The following is a 21,981-nucleotide window of genomic DNA, read 5'->3' as shown; positions in this document are numbered from 1 at the left end:
AAGTTACCTCCCTCAGCTGCCATTTCCCTTCCAACCCAACACTGTAAGCCTCAGAGGCACATGTTAAGGGAGCCTTTCTGAAGGAGAACCTCCGCCCCTGGTCTGGAGAAGTGTTATCTCATCCTTTGTGTGTGTATGTATGTGTGTGCACGTGCCTGTGTGTGCTCAGTCATGTCTGACTCTTTGCAACCCCATAGTCCACCAGGTTCCTCTGTCCATGAAATTCTACAGGCAGGAATACTGGAGTGTGTTGCCATTTCCTCCTCCAGGGGATCTTTCCAACCCAGGGATCAAACCCATGTCTCTTGTGTCTCCTGCATTGGCAAGCAGATTCCTTACCAGTGCACCACCTGGGAAGCCTGTTCTCCCATCCTGTAGTGTTCCAAATACACCAAGACCAGATTCCTTAGCCCTCCTTACTTTCCAAACCTTAGTCTAAGTTCAAAAGTCTATACTTTATCCCTGTTAGGGAAAGCCCCAGACTTTACCCTCTGTCACCATTTTCATAGAAGGAATGTGCATTCAACAGGACTTGACTCATGTGCCAGGCACTTTGTAAATATTAACTCAATTCCCATCATAACCTTCTGAGATTGGTATTAGTATTACCATCTCACAGATGAGGAAACCGAAGCACCAAACTTTTGATTTTTCCAAAGTCACACAGCAGGCAGATTGCTGAGTTCTCTGCCCTCCTTGTGGGCATTGTCAATTTTGTTTTAATACTAGATTTCATCGTGAGCAATAATATTACAATTGAACAAAAATAACTGCACATTTCAGGCACTGTGTGAGAATGTGGTACCAACAGGGGCCTGGAGAGCCATTTGGCATTCCTCAAATAGAATCTGTGGGCTGCACTCCATCCAAGTCCTTTGTATCTTAGTCAAAAGTAGCTGGATATGACAACCTTGGTGACCAATCAAAAGTTCAAATTCACACCTTTCAGAGAAGGAAAAAAAGAGACTCTGGCCAATGGTGTGAGGAAGAATCTTGGAGCCATTCCAACGCTGGGGCTCCCTGTAAGGATTTTTGAAACTCCATTCCAGATGGGAAATTACTCTCCTCTGAGGGGAAAATCATCTATAGAATCTATTTTAGTCCAATGCAAAGAATGAAAGCAGAGCAAAACCTTGAGAAGCATCAGTGACAGACAAATTGATGAGCATTACCCTAAGAAGGACTGAAGCTGAAGCTGAGGCTCCAATACTTTGGCCACCTAATGGGAATAGCCAACTCTTTGGAAAAGACCTTGAGGCTGGGAAAGATTGAGGGCATGAGGAGAAGGGGAGGACAGAAGATGAGATGGCTGGATGGCATCACTCAGTGGATATGAGTGTGCGCAAACTCAAGGACATAGTAAGGACAGGAAAGCCTGGTATGCTGCAGTCCTTGGGGTCACATGACTTGACATGACATAGCAACTGAACAACTGTGCTAAGACACTAGATCCACAGAAACCTCACCTCTTGGTTCTAGTTCCAGGACCATGATCTCTACTCTTCAAGCAAAGGTTCCATCTTGAAAATGTTACTAGTCATCACAGGTGAGATTATGGATGCAAATCTGTCATGAGATCCCTGGATTGCAAACAACAAACCCCACTGAATTTCATACACACGTACATGTACACACACACAAAGGAAAATGGCACAGGTTGTATTTATCTACAAATTCCAGTGGCAAATAAAGAAAGGGCAGAGTATGCAATGAATGTCTACAAAATATTGGAAACAGCAATGGAAAGCGAAGTCAAGGTTTTGCTTTTAGTGTATCTTAAGTGAATTGGTTTCTTATCTCAGCTTCTGTCTGCATGTGGTCTCTCCCTCATCTCTACCTCTACCTCTGTTTCTATCTCTACTTCCTGACTAGCCTTTTTTCCTGATTCTTGGCCCAAAAGCCAAACACAAAGTTCGCATCACTGACTTGACTTCTCTCTTTAAATGTTCAGCCAGCACTCACTAGCATCTCAGAAATCCAATTCCAACCCCCGGGAACAAGAACCTGATTGGCTGAATTCAAGTAGGGACCAGTCCAGATCAAGTTGTTTGTTACCAGGGGTGAAAGTCACATGTCCACTCAGCAGGGCCTGTGGGAACTCACCCTGCAAAGTATATGGACAGGTTCTCAAAGGGAGGGAGGAGCTGGGGATGAAATGACTGACAGAGGAGATTATAAGAATCTGTGACACAAAATCCATAACTTGGCTGAACAGGGCAGTGTTATTTGCTTCTCAGGCACAGGCTCAGCAAACATGAGAACTGATGGAATAATCTCCTTTGTTATTCCAAGTGAAAACTTTCTTGCATCGTCACTGTGTAAAAGGAGGTAGCCTGAGCCGCCCTGGGAAGTTTCCTGTGATTAAATATAGTTAAGATCTTCCTGTATAAGAGCTGTGAGCACGCTTGCAATTTGGTGAGCATGACAGAAGCATACCCAGTCCTAGAACCCCTAATTTTCTTTATTTCAGCATCTAAAAAAGGGTCCCAGTATGAGATCAGGAATTGTGCTTTAAACAGTCCTTTGTGAGAAAGAGGGAAAGGGCTGGAAGGAAACCAACAGGAGTCCTGCACATCAGCTGACCTTAGGCGCTGGTAGAGCTGAAGAGTTCTTAGCTGAATTCTGAGCTTTGAGAAAGGCCGGGAAGGCCAGTTTCCAGATTCTGGCAAAGGTCAATCCAGCCCATGGACAAGAGGCAACCATAACCCAGTGAATTCAGGCCTGAAAGACATTGTGCCAGTTTTCTCTAATTGCAATCTAGGACACATGGCTTCAGATCTCTTTGATCCTTTGGTGGGGGAGAGGGGTTGCAGTTTTGAAATAAGCAAAGCCTAGTGTAAATGGGCTCTCTGCGTGGTTTCCATTCCTGCGCACGAGGACTCCATTTCTGCCCCATGTGTTCAATACTTCATCCACAATTCTGAATCTAAGAACCATGAACGCTCAAGTTTTTCTTACTCGTTTGGTGACAAAACATGAACTATAACTAATTAGAGGCTGTTCGTGGTTTTGAATTTTTCCACTTCACATGAGCATTCAGATGGTATGGGTGGGAGCGCTACACCACTGGAGGAACAGCTAGCCTGGAGAAGAGAACCAGGCAGCGGGCTGGACTCTGGTCCCAGCTTTGCCACCACCAGCTCTGGGGCCCTGAGAAAGCCCTGCACCTTTTCTGAGTGAGCCTCATGTTTTTCCAGATCTAAAGTTGGGATCAGAATGAGGCCTGTTTTCTTAGACAAGTCACTGTGAGAGTTAAGGAAGCACAGAAATCAGGAATATAAAGTGAGCCTGTGTACATGTGTCATATCCATTCTAATTTGTCTCATTCTGGACAGATGGTGGTTATCATTATTCTTGACCATGGCTCCCCCTAACAGAGCATCTACTACACTCAAATATTTCCAGATGGCCTTTTACTTAATTCCCTAAATATCTTTAAGAGATTGGTATTATTATCTCCATTTTATCAAAGAGGATGAACTTTAGAGAGGTCGGGTGACTTACCAGGGTCACAGAGCAGTAAGTGGCAGATAAAACCCAGGTTTCCAACCCACATCTCTCTTGTGCCACAGTCTGGCTCCCTTCTGTAATGGCAAGTGGATAGAAAACTACCCAAAGGAGAGCCTCACCGTGACTTAAGGCTTATACGTGATCACAGTACGTTATTCTCCAAAATGAGGAGGAAGAGAAGCAGCAGCTCACATTTCCGTAATCCACAGGGAATCAAGAAGCATTAGGGGGGAAGCAGCAACAATATAACTTCCTTTTCCTTGCCTTTCTATGTCATTCAAGAAGGGTATTTTTCCTTTGGGGGAAGGCAATGGGATTTTAAAATCTGTGTGACCTTTAGCTCATGGTTTTGCTTGACAAAAGTGTAAACGACAGGAGGGAGGCCATGGAAGGGAAAGGGGCTGTTCCCAACATGCACATGTAGGTGGAGGAATGGGAATGCTGATGTGGAGGATAGAAGCCTGAGTTTTTCTCCCAGGTCTGCTCCTGCTCTCCTCCTTCCATGTCTCAGAGTCTTCCTTACTTAGTGAAAGGGCTCTGTGACTAAATGTTCTCAAATCCCTTCCCATTCTGAAATAATCTTTTGTATTAACCAAGACTTAAAGAAAATCATAACAAGTACCAGTGAGTATATGGACAAAGCTTAATCACTTAAAATCCTCTCTCTTCTATTCCTCTTTTCTAACTTTGACCTTGGCAGTCTGTGGTATAAGCCCAATACACAGAGGGCTAAATGTCAGAAAGCAGGAGGTATCCTAGAGAGTAACAAGAAAAAAGAAATTGATGATTTCTCAGTGCTTTGCAGATTTAAAATCTGTAGCTATGATTTATATCAGTTTTGAAAGTGCTACATAAATCACATAATTCATGTGGCCATTTACTGTCTTGTCAGTAACATCTTTAAAAACAAGAGCCCGGCCTGTCTGTATAGTATCCTCATCACCTAGAATAGAACCCAAGAGGTGCTTGATGAATATGAAATGAACAAATTAATGAATGAATGAGTCCTTCTCAAACAGAAGAGGTGGGAAAGAGGAACATTAAGATGTTTGCTTGGACGCAGGTTAATGTCTTGCTGAAGAAAAGAAAACATGGTGTGCTTTCCTGGCAGATGAGCAAAGACTGTGCTACTTTTATTAATAAAAATTGTTAAGAATGAAGGTCTACACTCAGTTTAAGTTTGCTTTTGCTTTACCTTAGCTCAGAACCAGCAAATCAGCCATGCAGAGAATACTCTCAAGATCAAAGACAGAGAGTGAAGCATGCCCACTATCTTGGGGCCAGTGGACCCCACATAGAGTGGACAGTCCGACAAGACAGAGGAGCTCAGACCTCAGAGCCACCTCCAGGTGTGATCGTCTGGGGGCAGAGCCCCAAGGTGCACTCCAACCCCTTCTGTGTCTTACTGACTTGGGGACCTCAGCCATTTATGTGCATGCTCAGCCACTTCAGTTATGTCAAACTTTTTGCAACCCTGTGGACTGTAGTCCACCAGGCTCCTCTGTCCATAGGATTCTCAAGGCAAGAACGCTGGAGTGGGTTGCCATTCCCTTCTCCAAGAGATCTTCCTGACCCAGGGATCAAACCCAGGACTCCTGTGTCTCTTGAATTGCAGGTGGATTCTTTACCACTGAGCCACAGGAAGCCTTTTTTTTTTTTTTAATAAGATAAAACATTTTCAAAATTCAATGATATATGTTTATATTCTTAGCAACTTCACCTGCCTCATCTGCTTTGCATTATAGTTTCCTGTTCTTTTTTTTTTTTGCTGAAAGGCTATGTTTTGACCTGCGGCAGGTTTGCAGTCCACAGTGGGACAGCTTAAAGGCTTCCCTGGTGACTCAGATGGTAAAGAGTCTGCCTGCAATGCAGGAGACCCAGATTTGATCCCTGGGTCAGGAAGATCCCTTGGAAAAGGGAACGGCAACCCACTCCAGTATTCCTGCCTGGAGAATCCTGTGGACAGAGGAGTCTGGTGGGCTATAGTCCATAGGCTCACAAAGAGTTGGACACGACTGAGTGACTAAACAACAGGTTAATTCCAAGTAACCTTTGCCCCCTTCACTGGGAAAAAAGCAGAGGACCTCAGGAGCAGGACAGTCATGAGGCAGCAGCATCTCTAGCAGTCTCTGAAAGCTGGAAACTGGCTGCTTTCTCTAAATCTCTCTCTTTGAAGGGAAGAAGGCTGGAGGTACCGGGGGCCTCTGAAGGGCTTAATGAAAATCAATAATGAAGTTAAAAGTGAGAAAAGGGGAACTTCGATTTTCCTGACACTCTGGTCTTCAATGGAGGAGCTCTGACTGACCCCTGAAAAGCATGTTTGGAACAGTGAAAACATTAAATGCCCGAGCAGTGTGGCTCATCGCTCATGAACTGTCCATGCTGGACTTCCTCCACCCATGCCCTCCCTGAAGTCAGAAAGGGAGGAGAGGTGAAGAATGGAAATCACTTCTAATCTCTGGGAGAGCATGTAAGAATGAACTGGGAACTTGACTCTGGAAACCCCCCTGGAATTAAGCTAGAGGCAGGTGATGGGGCTCAGAAGAAAGGGAGGCTTTTGTTAGCACCTTGAGCCTGCACACAAAGCCAGCTTGCTCATGATGTCAGTTCTGATCTTCATTTCAACGGGCCTGAGCTGCCCCCAGGCTGATGCCAAAACTCTGGAAGAGGATGTACCCACAGAAATTCTATTAACTATACCTGGAGTACCTCAGCCTGAGAAGTGAGGCTCTTACTCACGTCTGTATCCTAGGAAGATGGGTTGATTGCATTCATTGGCGTGTACACACCCATGTTTACAACCAGCATCTATGCCCATTGATCTAGGCAGATGTCATATGAGTTAAAGACTTTGAGTGTCACTCTGTAGCAGATGATGCTTATGCTAGGCATGTATCTTCTCAGTACACATGAGTTCTTCTGTCACCTTAGGGGACAGTAACATCATTAAGAATATAGTGGGATCAGAAATTGAAAAAAAAAAAAAACTTGAGCTAAGTAGGGGAGACTTGAGAAAAATTAGGCTGGGAAGGGTAGAAGCCAGATTTAAAAAAAAAAAAAGCCTTGAAATCCAAATTAAGAACGCATGTATACATTTACTATAGGACTTCAGAGCCTTTAATTGGTAGATATCTTAGTTTGAGTTCCCTCAGAAGCACAACCTAAAGATAAGAATTAAAATAGAATGAGTTCATTTGGGAGGTGACTTCAAAGAACTCCACTTGGGGAAGTGAGGCCCATCAGTAAAGTGTACATTCATGAGCAGGTTGACCCTGTGGGCAGTGGAGACTTGGTCCCACAGATGAGCTCTGGGATTCAGTGTAGATCATGTCTCAAGAGTTTTCGTAGCAATAGGCAAGGAAGCTGAGAAATTCTCTCCCTTGTCCATCACTGGCTGAAGTTTGCTTTCAAGGTCATTAATTCTCCAGTACTCCCAGTTTGTCCTGCTCCCTGAGTCAGGAGGCAAAGACAACTAATAATAAAAAGAACCTAGGACAAGAGCCACAGGTTTGTACAGAGTCAGAGTGTGCAGTGCTTGTGGACACAGTGTGGACAGGGGCTGTTGCAATAGGGTGTTGGGGTTTGTGAAGTTCTAAGAGGGGAGGTAAGGTTCATGCATTTTCCCAACATATTTGACCACAACATCCTTTTGAATAGAAAATCCTGGAAGACTAGTAGCACCCACATTATACATTGTGAGCATTTCTTGTCTAGATCAGTGGTCGATACATTTTGTCTATAAAAGGCCAGACAATAAATATGTTTGGGCTTGCGGGCCATATGGTCTGTGACAGCATCTTCACTCTTGTACCTTGAAAGCAGCCATAGACAATATGCAAATGAATGGCCATGGCTACGGTCCAGTGAAACTTCATTTACAAAACCAGGCAGCCGGCCAGATTAGGTCCTTGACTATGGTTTACTGACCCCCAGCCTAGATCATTCCTACAGCTGCATCCAGCTCTAAGGTTCTAAAACAGGTTTGTGGCCGTCCTGCTGAGCAGAAGGGTCTGATTGAGTGATCTTAGCAAAGCCTTCACTCCCTCCTCCCTATGTGGATCCACAGTAAATGTGACTCAGATCATTGTGTCTAGTCCCTCTGGAACCCATTCCAACCAGCCCTCTGTAGCAGCCTCTTCATCCCGTTTTGCCCACAGCCTCTCTGCTGGGGAAAATCAACTGAGTCTGAATTTAATTATACTGCTGGGGACATAAAAATAGTGCTGCCCTGAGGCTGCCTGATGCCAAGAATTTTTCATAGCACAGGAAGAGAAAAAAATAAATAGCAGCTTGAAATAAACAAGTCCTACCCACCCTTGATCAAGGGCCTAGAGAGGTGTGAAGACTGGGGGAAGAAGGGGAGTGGTCCTGGTGGCAAGACCCCACTCCCCCTTCTTTTGAGGTTGAAGGTGGTAGGACAATAGTCCCTCCTGATATGCCCACTTAACTTGAATTTATTGACCTTCTAATGAATGCCAAGCATTCATTATTTCATTCAGTGAGCACATTTTAAATGCCTACTTTGCACATTGATTATTAAGAATTCTCAGTAATCATTAAAAATTTCAAAATGATAGCAGCAGAGCATTAAAGTAAGGAAGGAAGCCTTCTAAGTATTATGCACTGAGTATGTCACACCCATGAAGCCAGCCTTTGTGCTTGATGCCGATGTTATAAAGATGCATGTTTGCAGCATAAGCTCTGGGAGGGTAGAAACCAGGTCTGTTTGCTCACTATTGCTTCTTTAGACCCCCAGTCTAATACCCAAGCAACTGATACATATACAATGGATGGATGGACAAAAGGAAGGATGGATGGATGGGATTGGTGGCCTCTGAATGTTGCCTTTAGGAAAGTATGTTGCCTTTGACTTTCTAGCATCTGTTTGGATAAAATCTTTCATTCATCCTCCTATGATGTTTCTCAGGTTCTTATTTTGTTCTACAACCGAGCTTCAGAAGTCTCATGTCACAGAGTAATTAATAGAGTTATATTTCTTCTGAAAAAATTGGAATCTCTGAGGCTGTGTGTGCTCTTGGCACAAAAGAGGATACTGACAAGAGGATGCAGTTGCCAAAAAAGAAAAAAAATAGGAAATTATGAGAGGCATTTTGCAGAGTAAACATCGTTAGGAGGAAGGAATGATGAAGCTAAAATAAATGTTTCCTGTGGAAGCCTACTTTGTATTACAAATCATGAAGGGGCTTGATTGCATCGCCTACTGGTGATAAATAGCCTGCATTCATTTCGTTCTCCTGCTGACTTTTGGCCAACACACTGCAAGATTCATGCAACTGTTATTTGACAACCCCTTTTGACATGCTGGGAGGAGATGAGGCAGGGCTCTGCCCAGAGAAACACCTGGTTTGGGGGACCAACTCTACTGCACACTCCCCACCACTGGACATGCTTTTGTGCCAATCACGGCCCCCACATGGCGCAGCTAACACACACAAGCAGGCTAGCCGAGGAGGCATTAACAAAGGAACCGTTCACAGAAGTGTGGACAGGGTAAGAGAAAGCAACAAGGGATGATGTAGCACCCCAGACCGAGTGATAGTAGGAGCTGCTGGTACCCCTTCTAGAGCAGACAGCTGTCCACAATATACAGGTGAGAAAACTGGAGTTGACTCTCCCAACCAGGTGGTCCAAAGGCTCAAAGAAGAAAAGTGACAACATTTGGAAAACTGGAATCATCTAAACATACTACTGCATCATTCCCATGATCTGATTTTTTGTTTGTTTTTCACTCACTTTTTTTTAAATTTCGGTTTTTGCTCTTACGATTACAGACAGATCTCATTTTACTGTGCTTTGCTATATTGCACTTTGTAGTGCAGGGGATTTAGTAACAGCGGATTCTGTTACTCAAGGACAAGGAATGAATGGATTCTGGGAGACAACTCACAAAGTCTGCCGCAGATACATGCACTAGATATTTGTTTTAGGGATGTTATGTTTGTGGTGTGTTTGTCTTTGTGCTCACCCCACTGTTTTTCTAATAGTCTTCCATCTCACTCGGCGTTTGTACCTGTTGAAGCAACAAGTGCCATTTTATAATTCTGCAAAGCACATAATTGAGGGATACACTTCTTGAGGGGAGGGTGACAGGAGGACTTGCGTTGTTGCCAAGTAGGAAATTTCTAACCTCAGTAACAGTGTGAAGGAGATCATACAGAAATCTAAGCCCAGGAGAAATAAGACCACAAAATGCCTAAAGGACCCACACGAGTCCCCAGATGAGCTAGTTAACGAAGGATGCCAACTTAAACCGAAAAACTAAAACATGAGGATAGGAGGATATATTTTTTTGTATTTGTAATTATTTGTATATTTATGTTACATATGTGTGTATGTGTGGTATATGTATATGATGTATGTATTTATATTCCATGCTTTCTCTTGCTATATATATGTATTCTAAACCAAATAAGTGTTTGAACTAAAAACAGCTTTCAACAAAACCTATCCCAGTTTGCTTGTTGTTGTTCCTTATATATCTTGTCACACTAATAATATTCAACAAATTTTAGATTGTTCTCACATGACTCTGTTCTTAACAGTGATTTTCCTACCTCTTCAAGTACTCTGTCAGGCAGTCAACAGATTGGTGACGAGTCTATTGTTCCAACTGTGCATGTCTCAAGGGTGATTATGAACCCTAGGACACGGTGCTGAAACAGTCTCTCTAGAATCTTGTGGAAGTGCCAACTGCTTCATTAATCTCCCACCTGTTGTTTCATACTTTATGGTGAAATGCCACTGTCCAGCTTTATCACCCAGACCTAAACACGCAGAGCATAACACTGGGTTTACGTGCAGATTTACCATCCAGGATGTCAAACAAATTAAACATGGTTGTGTCAACGACCTGATATTAAATTGCAAACAGCTCTGGTTTTACTTGGGTGAGTGGGTTGGGCTAAATGGAACCTGAAGCTCTGAAATATAATTCATCCACCGTTTCTGCTTAGCAATTATGCCAGCTTTTTTTCCCCTTGAAGACTGGAGGCTGGTTATGGAAATCGCATTTGTGTCTCTTCTAAATATGCAGACTCATACTCCAACCTCTCACTTGTGATTCTATGATTTAAAAAAAAAAAAAGGAGAAGAAGCTGAGAGAAGGGAAGACAACCTTCGCATTTCTGAACTTAATTTGAAGCTGACTTAACACACTCTGAGCCACAGATAAGACTAAAGGCAGTTCCTCCCTACATACCAGTTAGAACAAACCTCTCTTACCATGATGGCGTGGAGGCTGGGGGGATCTGGTTACTTAGATGGATTAGTTTATTAAGAGTCAGTGTTTAGGGTGAGGGTGAGAGCTGTTTACTCCCTGAAATTTTGGACAAAATTTTTCTAGTTCTATGTATAACAATATCTAGCATTTACTGGAAACATGTTAAATGCCAGGTACACTTTTAAACTCTTCGTTTATTCCTTTAAAAGCATTCCTCTAAATTAGATGTCATTTCTATTTTTGCAGATTAAGAAGCAGAGGCTCAGAGAGGTTAAATAATTTTCCCAAGTCACAGAGCTTCCAACTGGACTTCAGTTTGAACCCTGGTGAGCCTGATTTACTTCGCTTTTATTAATTTTCCTTTTAGAACTTTGAAACGTCTTTAATCCATCTGGAATTTATTTTGGAACGTGATATGAAATGAGACATCAATATTTTGTTTTCTACGAATGTACAAATATGCATTTTCTGCAGATGTAGCCAATTAAGCCTGCCACAGCTTAAAAAAATTTTTTTTTAGAATTTAATGACAAGGGGAAATGCTTATGATGAAAGTTACGTAAAAGAAAAGGAGGAACACTAAACTGTATATACAGTGTGTGTGGGTTAAATCTCTTCAGTCATGTCTGACTCTCTCTCTCTTGTGACCCCCATGGACTGTAGCCTGCCAGGCTCCTCTGTCCATGGGATTCTCCAGGCAAGAATGCTGAAGTGGGCTGCCATTTCCTCCTCCAGGGAATCTTCCCAGCCCAGGGATCAAACCTGCATCTCTTATGTCTCCTGCATTGGCAGGAGGATTCTTTAACTCTAGCTCCACCTGGGAAGCCCATATACAGCGTAAGTAACAACGTAAACATATACATGGCCATTAATATAATAACTTTGAACAATGACATGGAAATACTACCCTGAGTGGTGTTAAAGATTTTGAGATATGGCTTCAGACTACCTGGGTGGATCTAAATCCCTCATCTACCTCTTACTCCCTCTGAGCAGCCTCCTGTAAATTACTTAGCTTCTCTGTCCCCATTCTCTCACCTATAAGATGTGGATAATAATAATAATATTCATTACTAGATAATAATATTACTCATCTCCTGAGGTGACTAAAAGGATTGACTATGCCATGGGTAGTGCTTGGCACCAAAAAAAATACTACACATATAAATATGCCAAATCCTATGTTGATAGTGCTGTCATCGTATACATTTTAATTTTTTTCAAGCTGTCTATGTTTTGTAGGCTATATCCAAAAAAAATTTAATTTTTTAGGAATCCTGAGTCTTCAGAATTCCACAAATGCCAAAATACTCTGAAATCAAAAAAAGTGGACCCCTTACAAATTCTTTTTTGAGATGCACCCTCACTGGACAAACCCTATGTCCCCCTAGGAAAAAACAAGCTCCTTATTTCCATAAGCTGATAACACAGGGAGCTTTGGCACAAGGATTCAGTTTTTTAAAAATCCTTAAATAATAAATAGGAGGTATTCGGCGTTATGAAAACAAGAAGCAATAAATGTAAATAACTCCCAGGCAAATCATCTCTTCAAGTCCTTGAGGTGACTTGAGGTGAGAATAGGTTACATTGCATTATGATTTATAGTTGGATCTAGAAGTCTGTTCTGTAATAGGTCTAGTAACAGGGGTAGAAATTAATCCTCCATTCACACTGCATTACATTGCTGGGAACATCACTGAACTGGACTCCACATGAGCCAGACTTCCCTGTATATAAATCAGGGGCAGACACAGGAATCTAATCCAGGTACTTGCTTACACACAGGAAATGCTAAGGCAGAAAGCTGATTACTCAAAATCACTCAGTTCTCCGGCTAAACTTCCCCAGGCCTCAGATGAAGCTAATGAAGTAGAGATTTATCTACGTTTCTTTCGAGATGATTGATGGAAAAATCAGCTGCAAATAACTGGGAAAACAACTGGGAGAAAAGCTTAATATGTTTCCTCCAGCATGAGCCTGTCACGGCTATATAATTGCTACTGTTCAAAGACTCAATGTATAGAAGAAAAGGCTAGCCAGCTAGTTCTAGCAACCTGCAACTCTTCTGAGAAATGGTGGCTAAACATTTCCTTCCAGGTGGTTAACCCCCACCTCCACAGCCTTTGCCTTTCGACAGAGTCCTTAGAAGGCTGAGAATGCTAAACAGTAGTTGTGTGACTTTGAGCTCATTTCTTGACCTCTCTGAACTTCATTTTCACCATCTGTCCAGTAAGAATACTTACGTTGCAGTTCTTTGAGGACTCCAGACAGTTCATTTAAAGTGTTTCCCTGGTGGCTCAGATGATAAAGAATCCGCCTGCTATATAGGAGACCCAGATTCAATCCCTGGGTTAGGAAGATCCCCTTGAGAAGGCAATGGCTGCCCACTCCAGTATTCCTGTCTGGAGAATTCCATGGCCAGAGGAACCTGGTGGGCTACAGTCCATGGGGTCGCAAAGAGTTGGACATGACTGTCCAGTTGGACTGGACAGTCCAACAAAGAGTTGGACTGTGACACAAGAACCTGATACCTAGTGGGCACACAGTAAGTGTCTGTGTAACACCTGGGATTCTGATTTCAAGAGAATTGGAAGGGTCTCTGGGTCACCTGCTCCCCCAACCAATATGTTCATATGTTGGAAAAGACTCTTGAGAGTCCCTTGGACTGCAAGGAGATCCAACCAGTCCATCCTAAAAGAGATCGGTCCTGGGTGTTCATTGGAAGGACTGATGCTGAAGCTGAAACTCCAATACTTTGGCCACCTCAAGCAAAGAGTTGATTCATTGGAAAAGACCCTGATGCTGGGAGGGATTGGGGGCAGGAGAAGGGGATGACAGAGGATGAGATGGCTGGATGGTATCACCGACTCGATGGGCATGAGTTTGAGTAAACTCTGGGAGTTGGTGATGGACAGGGAGGGCTGGTGTGCTGCAGTTCATGGGGTCGCAAAGAGTCGGACACGACTGAGCGACTGAAGTGAACTGAACTGAACTAAAGGGAAGAATTGGCTTTTATTCCACGAATATACATCAGGCTTAACTGTAAATATCTAGGAGGCATAACATGTATTTAAATTTATACTAAGCTAGAAACAATCCATATCAGATTCTGTCAGGTTCTAAAGGGCTAGCAGAAAGACAGAAAGCACATTGCTTATTCATTAAGCATTTATTTCACACCAACTACATGCTAGGTTTGCACTGATCACTGGAGGACAGAGACCAGACAAGCCTATGGACATTGAAAGTGCTTCTCTGTCTCCTAGCTCCTGTTTCTCATTCTTCCTGTCTGCTCGGCTTAGGTGCACTTCTCAGATAATACAGACACTCAGATCCTGCAGTATGGAATCCAACATTTCACCTTCTCTAATGGGATCCTTCATAGAACATGATGGTCTTAGCCCCCGTGCTCAAAGGTAGGACATTGATGTTTCTTTGTTTTAGTCAAACTCCCGACCCCCTCCAGGCTGGGTAGAAATGCCATCTCAGTCACCCTTTAGCATTTACCTCTCTGGGAATCACTTTAGAATCCAGGAGACCTTCATGGTACCCAGAAAATAGAAAAAGCACCCCAAACTTCCTCCCCCATGGCTATCACCAGTGTCCTCAGGGTCCATGCTGGCAGTGGTCCTTTTCACTCTCGGAAGTGTTCAACTTCTTTGAAAGCCAAGAACTGGGGTGTTTTCAGTCCTGCCACCCCATCGGTGTCTGGTTGCCCTGAGAGGTACACCACTCTGGCGTATAATCATCCCACTATTTCCCACCCTCTGACATTGGACTCTGATCTCTTCATGAGTCCAAGCAGCTCCTTCTGTTCTGGGGCTCTACAAATGATTTCTGCAGATGGCCAGACAGGAAGTACTATCAGCTTTGCAGGCTGTGCCATGTCGGTCACAACACTTAGCTCTATCTTAGCACTAAAGCAGCCCTGAAAAGTGAAAGCGAAACTGAAAGTTCTTTGTGACCTCACAGACTATAGAGTCCATGGGATTCTCCAGGCCAGAATACCGCAGTGGGTAGCCATTCCCTTCTCCAGGGGATCTTCCCAACCCAGGGATTGAACGGAGTCTCCTGTATTGCAGGTAGATTCTTAACCAGCTGAGTTATCAAGGAAGCAGCCCTGGACAAGGCATAAATGGATAAAAGGGGCTTTGTCCCCACAACCTTTGACTTATGGACTCTCAAAGTTCATTTTCACACAATGTTCGTATGTCACGCAATTTTATTCTTTATTTGATTTTTTTTTTAATGAATTTTGAGAAACCATTCTTAGTGTTCAGCATATTAAGAAAAAGCAAAAACAAATGGACAGCAGGCCAGCTTTGGTGCATGGTCATTAGCTAGCCAACTCCTGTTCTAGCCTCTTGTCCTCAAAGAAACTTAACACAATCTGTTCAGTGAGGCTGGACTTTTGGAAAACAGAAGTCCTTTATGCATCCGTTTGTTTGTTTGGCAAAGCTTTGTAGGGTGACCAGCCATTCCGGATTCCTTGGAACGGAGGTTTCCAAGATGTGGGATTTTTAGTACTACAACTTGGAAAATTCCAGGCAAGCTAAGACAGTTGATCTCCCAACCTAATAGGTGCCAGGCAATGAAGGTTCCAAAGTGAACAAAACAAAATCTTTGGTTTTATGAGGCTGGGATGCTCTTCAGGAAGACGGTGCCTTTACGCATAACTCTTGTTCTTGACTCCGGGTCCACACTATCACCTACCCAGCTTTACCCCCACCCCTGGGCAGAGGATACAAAAAGACCTGCAAAAGGGCAACCAGAGAAAATGCTTGGGCGGTGGGGGGAGAGGGGAAACCAAACTATCAAGTCAATACGTTTTTGCGTGAAAACAGTGAAGTAGATAGTGTTGAAAAACAAAATTCAACTGAGTAAATTTTCAGGATCTCATTGACTTTATTCAGTAATTCATGAATCAAGCAACATGAAATCTAACAGAAAGTCAGAAGATTTTATAGGCAGACGGGAGCAGGAACAGGGAAGCTGTATTAGGCAAAAAGCAGAAGAGTTATGGCAGGTTTCTTTCCTTTAGGTACAGGCAGATGACCTAACTGAAACTGATCTGGCAATTTCTAATTGACTGGTTTAAGATTCCATTTCCGAGAGAGACAAACTGAATTAAATGGAGTCTTGGTTTGGTGAGCGGTGGATTAGCATAAGTGACTCCATTTTGGACCTGTTTTCTTTAACAGTAGTGTTGGTTCCAGGGTCAAAGAAAGAGTACAAACAGTCAACAGGGCAAATTTCACTCTAATGCAATGTGAGTACACCCACCGCCTAACCACACCCCTACCCATTTTGCAGGATGGAATTCGGACTGGCCATCTAAGCCTGGCGAGCCTTCCAGAGAGGCTCAAACCTCTTTCACACCTAGAGGCGTCTATTGTACTAGAAAATGGAAACTTCCCCAAACCATGTTATAAAGACTGTGAGCTATCTTATTGTCCAATTCCATGCTATATTTGCTATATTTAGATACTCAATTGGACTTCATGAAAAAATGTCTAAATTTGAGGCCCTTTGGAAATGTGCTGCTGCTGCTGCTAAGTCACTTCAGTCGTGTCCAACACTGTGTGATCCCATAGACGGCAGCCCACTAGGCTCCCCCGTCCCTGGCAAAAAAATTTCTCCTCTTCTCCCTCACCTCCACCTCCAAATCCATTTTTCTCCATGATAGAGTTTGACAAAGTAATACAACTTCACCAGAACCCCCGTGAGCCTGTTCAGAGCCTTTATTTAGTATAGAAAGTTTCCCACTCTGGGACTACAAGCCAGAGTGGTGAGTGATGCACAGACTGGAGCCCCTATTGGCCCCGCCTCCAGGCAGCTTTGTGCAGTGTACAACCTGTGCCACCATACAGAGCCACCCTAGGACAACTGTCTGACCCTTCGGGGAAAGAGTCAGACCCTTTGTCTGGAGTTGAAGGGATAAAAGAGAGGGTGAATCTAATTGCATCAGATGTCTTAGGCCCCCCTGTGCCATGTGTCCAGGGTAACTGAGATCCAAATCATCTCTGACTCGAGAGCAGGAACTCGCTTCTTACAGGAAGCGATTCTGTCTTCCAGTCACTTGTGTTTTTAACAACTGGCTGTCTCTTGCCTTTTGTGTCCTCCTATAACTCTGCTTACAGAATGAGCTCGCAAAGGATGGGCTAAAGCTGAGTTGGAAAAGCTTTTGAAAGCAATCCAAGCGGAAACTTGAAGACAAAAGGTCCTCAAGCAGATATTATTTGCAGTCTTGGGTTAAGCAGCTACTGGGGATGGGGGAAGACAGTAAGAAGTGCACCCTAAATGAAGCTTTGAAGGGGGACTTGTTTAGCTTGGTAGGGTGGGGAGGTTGAAAGAGGCCATGGGACAAGGTCTTTTTTTTAAATCCACCACTCCCCTCCCTGAGCTGAGAATTATTAATCAGGTATGGGTGGTAAAGTTCCCTAAATGTGCAGCCTGACAAGACTGCCTGACAGCTGGTAGTCAGGTTGCCATGTCAACAGGAAGAGACCCTATTGGGGCTTATATTTACTCATCACCAAGTTCTCTGAATAGTTCTTTTTTAAAAGAGTTATTTATTTATTTGACTGTAGTGTTTGTTGCTGCACCTGGGCCTTCTCTAGATGTGGTGAGCGGGGGCTACTCCTCGTTGCAGTGCGTGGGCTTTTCATTGCGGTGGCTTCTCTTGTTGTGGAGCTTAAGCTCTGGAGCGCAGGCTCAGTACTTGTGGCCCACGGGCTGAGTTGCTGCATAGCATGAGGGATCTTCCCAGACCAGGGATCAAACCGGTGTCCGTTGCATTGCAAGGCAGATTCTTAACCACTGGACCATGAGGGAAGCCCCTGTATGAGTAGCTCTTACCTATGGATAAAGCCAAAAAAGCTGATCTCTGACTCCCAGATTGCTTCCCTAGGCAATGGAATTATTTTGACTGCGGTGGGGAAGATTGGGATCCTACAGAGGCACCCACCAAAGGTGGGTGGGAGTGGAAGAGGGATGGAGTTCCCATGAGCATTCTGTTTCCCTGACAGGGAAATTCACATTTATGGTGTGCCTCCTATGTGTCTGATATTCTGCTATAAGCTGCACAGATTAGGTTTTGTTTTATTCTCACAGCTATCCTATAAGATTGCTATTAGTATTCCCTTTTTACAGATAAGCAAAGAGAGGCTAAATGGCTAAACAGCAGAGCAGGAGTTAACGGAAGATAGGTCCACAAGATGAATTATTATGCAGCTATTTAAAAGTCATCTTTCTGAATATGTTTCTTGACACATTCTCAAAACTGCACAATACAGCCTATCTATATGATAAAATACACGTGATGAATAACTATCCATAGGAAAAGGTATGGCTGATAATACTGTTGTTGTTGTTGTCAGTTGTGTCCGACTCTTTGTGACCCAATGGAATGCAGCACACCAGGCTTCCCTGTCCTTCACCATCTCTCAGAGCTTGCTTAAACTCATGTCCAGTGAGTCGGTGATGCCATCCAACCATCTCGTCCTCTATCGTCCCCTACTCTTCCTGCTTTCAATCTTTCCCAGCATCAGGGTCTTTTCTAATAAATTAGCACTTTGCATCAGGTGGCCAAAGTATTGGAGCTTCAGCTTCAGTATCAGTCATTCCAATGAATATTCAGGATTGATTTCCTTTAGGATTGACTCGTTTGATCTTGTTACAGTCCAAGGGACTCTCAAGAGTCTTTTCCAATGCCACAGTTCAAAAGCATGAGTTCTTCAGTACTCAGCCTTCTTTATGGTCCAACTCTCACATCCATACATGACTGCTGGAAAAACCATAGCTTGGACTATATGGACCTTTGTTGGCAAAGTAAGGTCTCTACTTTTTAATATACAATCTAGGTTTGTCATATCTTTTCTTCCAAGGAGCAAGCATCTTTTAATTTCATGGCTCCAGTCACCATCTGCCGTGATTTTGGAGCCCAAGAAAATAAAGTCTGTCACTGTCTCATTGTATCCCCATCTATTTGTCATGAAGTGATGGGACTGGATGCCATGATCTTCATTTTTTGAATGTTGAGTTTTATGCCTGTTTTTTCACTCTCCTCGTTCACTTTCAACAAGAGGCTCTTTAGTTCTTCTTCACTTTCTGCCAAAAGGTGGTATCATCTGCATATCTGAGCTTATTGATATTTCTCCTGCCAGTCTTGATTCTGGTTTGTGCTTCATCCAGCCCGGCATTTCACATTATGTACTCTGCATATAAGTTAAATAAGCAGGGTGACAATATACAGCCTTGACATACTCCTTTCTCAATTTTGAACCAATCCATTGTTCCATGTCCAGTTCTAACTGTTGCTTCTTGACCTGGAAGCAACAGGTATGGAAATCACCAAAAGTGGCCCAGCCATGCACAAGCTAAGACCATGTATTCAGAGCTTGCTGTGCAAGGGAGTTGGCCACCATTATTTGCATGTGGTAGAGACTGAAAGGCATGCAAAAGGAATGAAAACTTCATAGTTGAAAAAAGGAACACTATAGGCACGCCTGATTGGAGGCCACTGGCACAAGGAAGATAGAAATAAGGCTGCCTAGGAGCAGGACATCCTGTATGATTAGTTAACTACCATGTTTGGCTTTCTCTGATTGATCCTAAGATCCAATTACATGCTACCTACAAGAGACACACTTTAAATATAAAGATCCAAGTAGATTAAAAGTGTGTGTTTAGTCAGTCGTGTCCAACTGTGGGAAAATATGTGCAGTGCCAATGATAGCATATAAAGGTAGTTGCTTAGCCGTGCCCAACTATTTGTGACCCCATGAACTGTTGCCCCCAGGCTCCTCATCCCATGGGATTTCCCAAGCAAGAATACTGAAGTGGGTTTCCAACTCCTTCTCCAGGGGGTCTTCCTGACCCAGGGATCGAACCCCCATTTTCTACTTGGCAGGTGGATTCTTTGCCACTGAGCCACCAGGGAAGCCCCCATAAAAAGGTAGAGTAGCCATATTAATAATAGATTAAAAACAGTTCAATATAAACAATATTATGAAAGACAAAGAGGGATGCTTCATAATGATTAAAGGACTTTGATTCATTATCAAGAAGACACAATAATCATGAATATGCTAACAACAGAACTTCATAATGAACTGAGTATAATGTATGGCAGAGTCCCTGCATATGCAGTTTTTCTGTGGCCTTGGTGTGAGCTGAGGATATTTCCCTATATTTTGACTTTGGCCATCTGACTCGCTTTGGCCAATGGCATGAAGGTGGAAGAGGCGGTGTGCCAATTCCAACCTCAGACCTTAAAAGACATAGCAACTTTCTGTTTGTTTTCCTGTGCTTCTGCCTAACCCAGGAGAGGAAAATGCCCCAGCTGTCCTACTGGTCCTAATAAGGTGACAGACACACAATGAAGAATTACCTGACCAATCAGCAGACTTGCAGCTTGGACCCTCTCAGCCTAACCCAGAATTATAGAGTATGATGAACAATTTTGTGGCTTCCCCAAAGGCTCAGTGGTAAAGAACCCTCCTGCCAATGCAGGAGACGTGGGTTTGATCCCTGGGTTGGGAATATCCCCTGGAGAAGAAATGATAATCCACTGTAATACTCTTGCCTGGGAAATCCAGTGGACAGAGCAGCCTGTGGGCAACAGTCCATAGAGTCACATAGTCGGACATGACTGAGCATGCATGTACTACTACTACATGAACAACTTTATGTCAACAAACATAGAAACTAGATTTAGGAACACTGCACTCCAAAACATAATAAATTCCCATTGTCTGGAACATTGAAACTGGCTACCGCAAAGAGGAATGTTTATGGAGAACTCTGAGAGGTACCACCAAGGTTTCTCCAGACAGTGTTTTTACGTATGAATCCCAATTTCAGGAGACCCTCTAAACTGGCCACACTGCTAGCTCAGAAAAAGTGAGACGAAGTATGTAATATAAATGTTTCCAACTGAGTTAGGTGCTTCTTTTCCTTCTGAAAATTAAATACAGCCTCAGAAGTCCCTTCACTGTAAGTGGGGTGACTGGTGATGTGGGTAGAGGAGTGGGGGAGTGAGACAGGGAAAGGAAGATAGCAGATGAGGGGTGTGTTATCAAGCAGATATTACTACGGAGAGTGGAACTCAGTGCTGCTAGGAGGCCACGGGAGACCGTGTCACAGGTGCTTCGGTCATCCCAGCTGCGGGGTGAGGAAGCTGGAGTGTCCACCCACAGGCTCCCTGTTCAGCCCTGATTGAGAACCCCTCCTGAGACATTAGCTTGATGGTGCTGTCGGCTTGTTCAGGCTTGTTCAAGCGAGCTCCCGCAGCCAGGAAAAAACCCTCAGGCAGAGACTGCAGACACTCACAACAGCCAGGATTGTTCTATGTGTAGAGATGACTGCTGAGAAATAATGGGGGGCAGGGGAAGGAGGTCAGGTACCGAGAGCATCCGCTCCAACCTTAAATGAAGAATGGGATTTTAATACACATAAAGAAGCAAACAATAGAAATTTGAAATTTGTTGTGTTTTTTATTTATTCAGAATACCTAGATAAACCCCAAGTCTACTTCATTTTTGAACCAATATAGTTCCTTGTTGGGAGGCCTTTTTCAAGATCCCAGAGCAGAATGACTTGGTAAAGAAAAGCTGGTGATGCCTCCCGGTCACCCTTACATTCTTCACTGGAAGTAAAGTGAGGGAGGCAACCTATGTTCAGATCCCCAATGCACCCCACACTAACCCTGGCATAGTCACTCATCGCACCAGACCTCAGTTTCTTTATCTGTGAAATGGGTATGATGTCTGCATGCCTTCTAACTCTGAATAATGGTTACTCAAATCCGTTTTACCTGCCTTCACTAATCAAGGTCATTGTTAGACCTGCATGCCCTCCAAATAGCACATAGCCTAAACAGTGTTTGCCTGAGTTATTTTCCAGAAACTTGGAGTCAGCTATGTCTGATTTCAGTCGAGCTGGTTAAGACTGGATAGGACCACTGACCCTCCAACTGGGCATATGGCAGTGCCCACTCCATGCGTGACCTTTAGGCATCAGAGGGCTGAAAACTCCACCATCTTATCGTTCTAAGTGCCTCGAATTGCCTGTGCAGAGGCCAGTGGCAGAACAAGGATTCCTGCACTGTTTCCAAATCACTTTTCCCCATGCTGTACCTCAGATCCACCCTGCTGCTTCATTCCTCATCCCATAAATGCCGTCCTCCTCCCAGCTCCTTGCCTTCCAGTGGGATGGGGTAGAGATTTGTT

The 21,981-nt window shown here is 43.7% G+C and overlaps 1 protein-coding gene across 2 annotated transcripts in view; it reads left to right on the top strand.

The window, feature by feature from the left end:
- Positions 1–21,981, top strand: part of SYNPR (synaptoporin) — a 378,090-nt gene that overhangs the window by 320,891 nt on the left and 35,218 nt on the right. Inside the window, exons 7-8 of one of the 2 annotated variants that reach the window (XM_070455757.1) lie at positions 10,997–11,076; positions 11,414–11,475. In XM_070455757.1, coding sequence (XP_070311858.1) covers positions 10,997–11,076; positions 11,414–11,460 — 127 coding nt within the window. In that variant the 3' untranslated portion in view covers positions 11,461–11,475. Of the gene's footprint in view, positions 1–10,996; positions 11,077–11,413; positions 11,476–21,981 lie in introns of those variants that run through there. The other variant, XM_070455754.1, reaches the window with a different exon arrangement.

The sequence above is a fragment of the Odocoileus virginianus genome, chromosome 26 (genome assembly GCF_023699985.2).
Source record: "Odocoileus virginianus isolate 20LAN1187 ecotype Illinois chromosome 26, Ovbor_1.2, whole genome shotgun sequence".
NCBI lineage: Eukaryota > Metazoa > Chordata > Mammalia > Artiodactyla > Cervidae > Odocoileus > Odocoileus virginianus.
The sequence above is the reverse complement of the archived record's forward strand: the minus strand, read 5'-3'. Positions and strand labels throughout refer to the sequence as shown.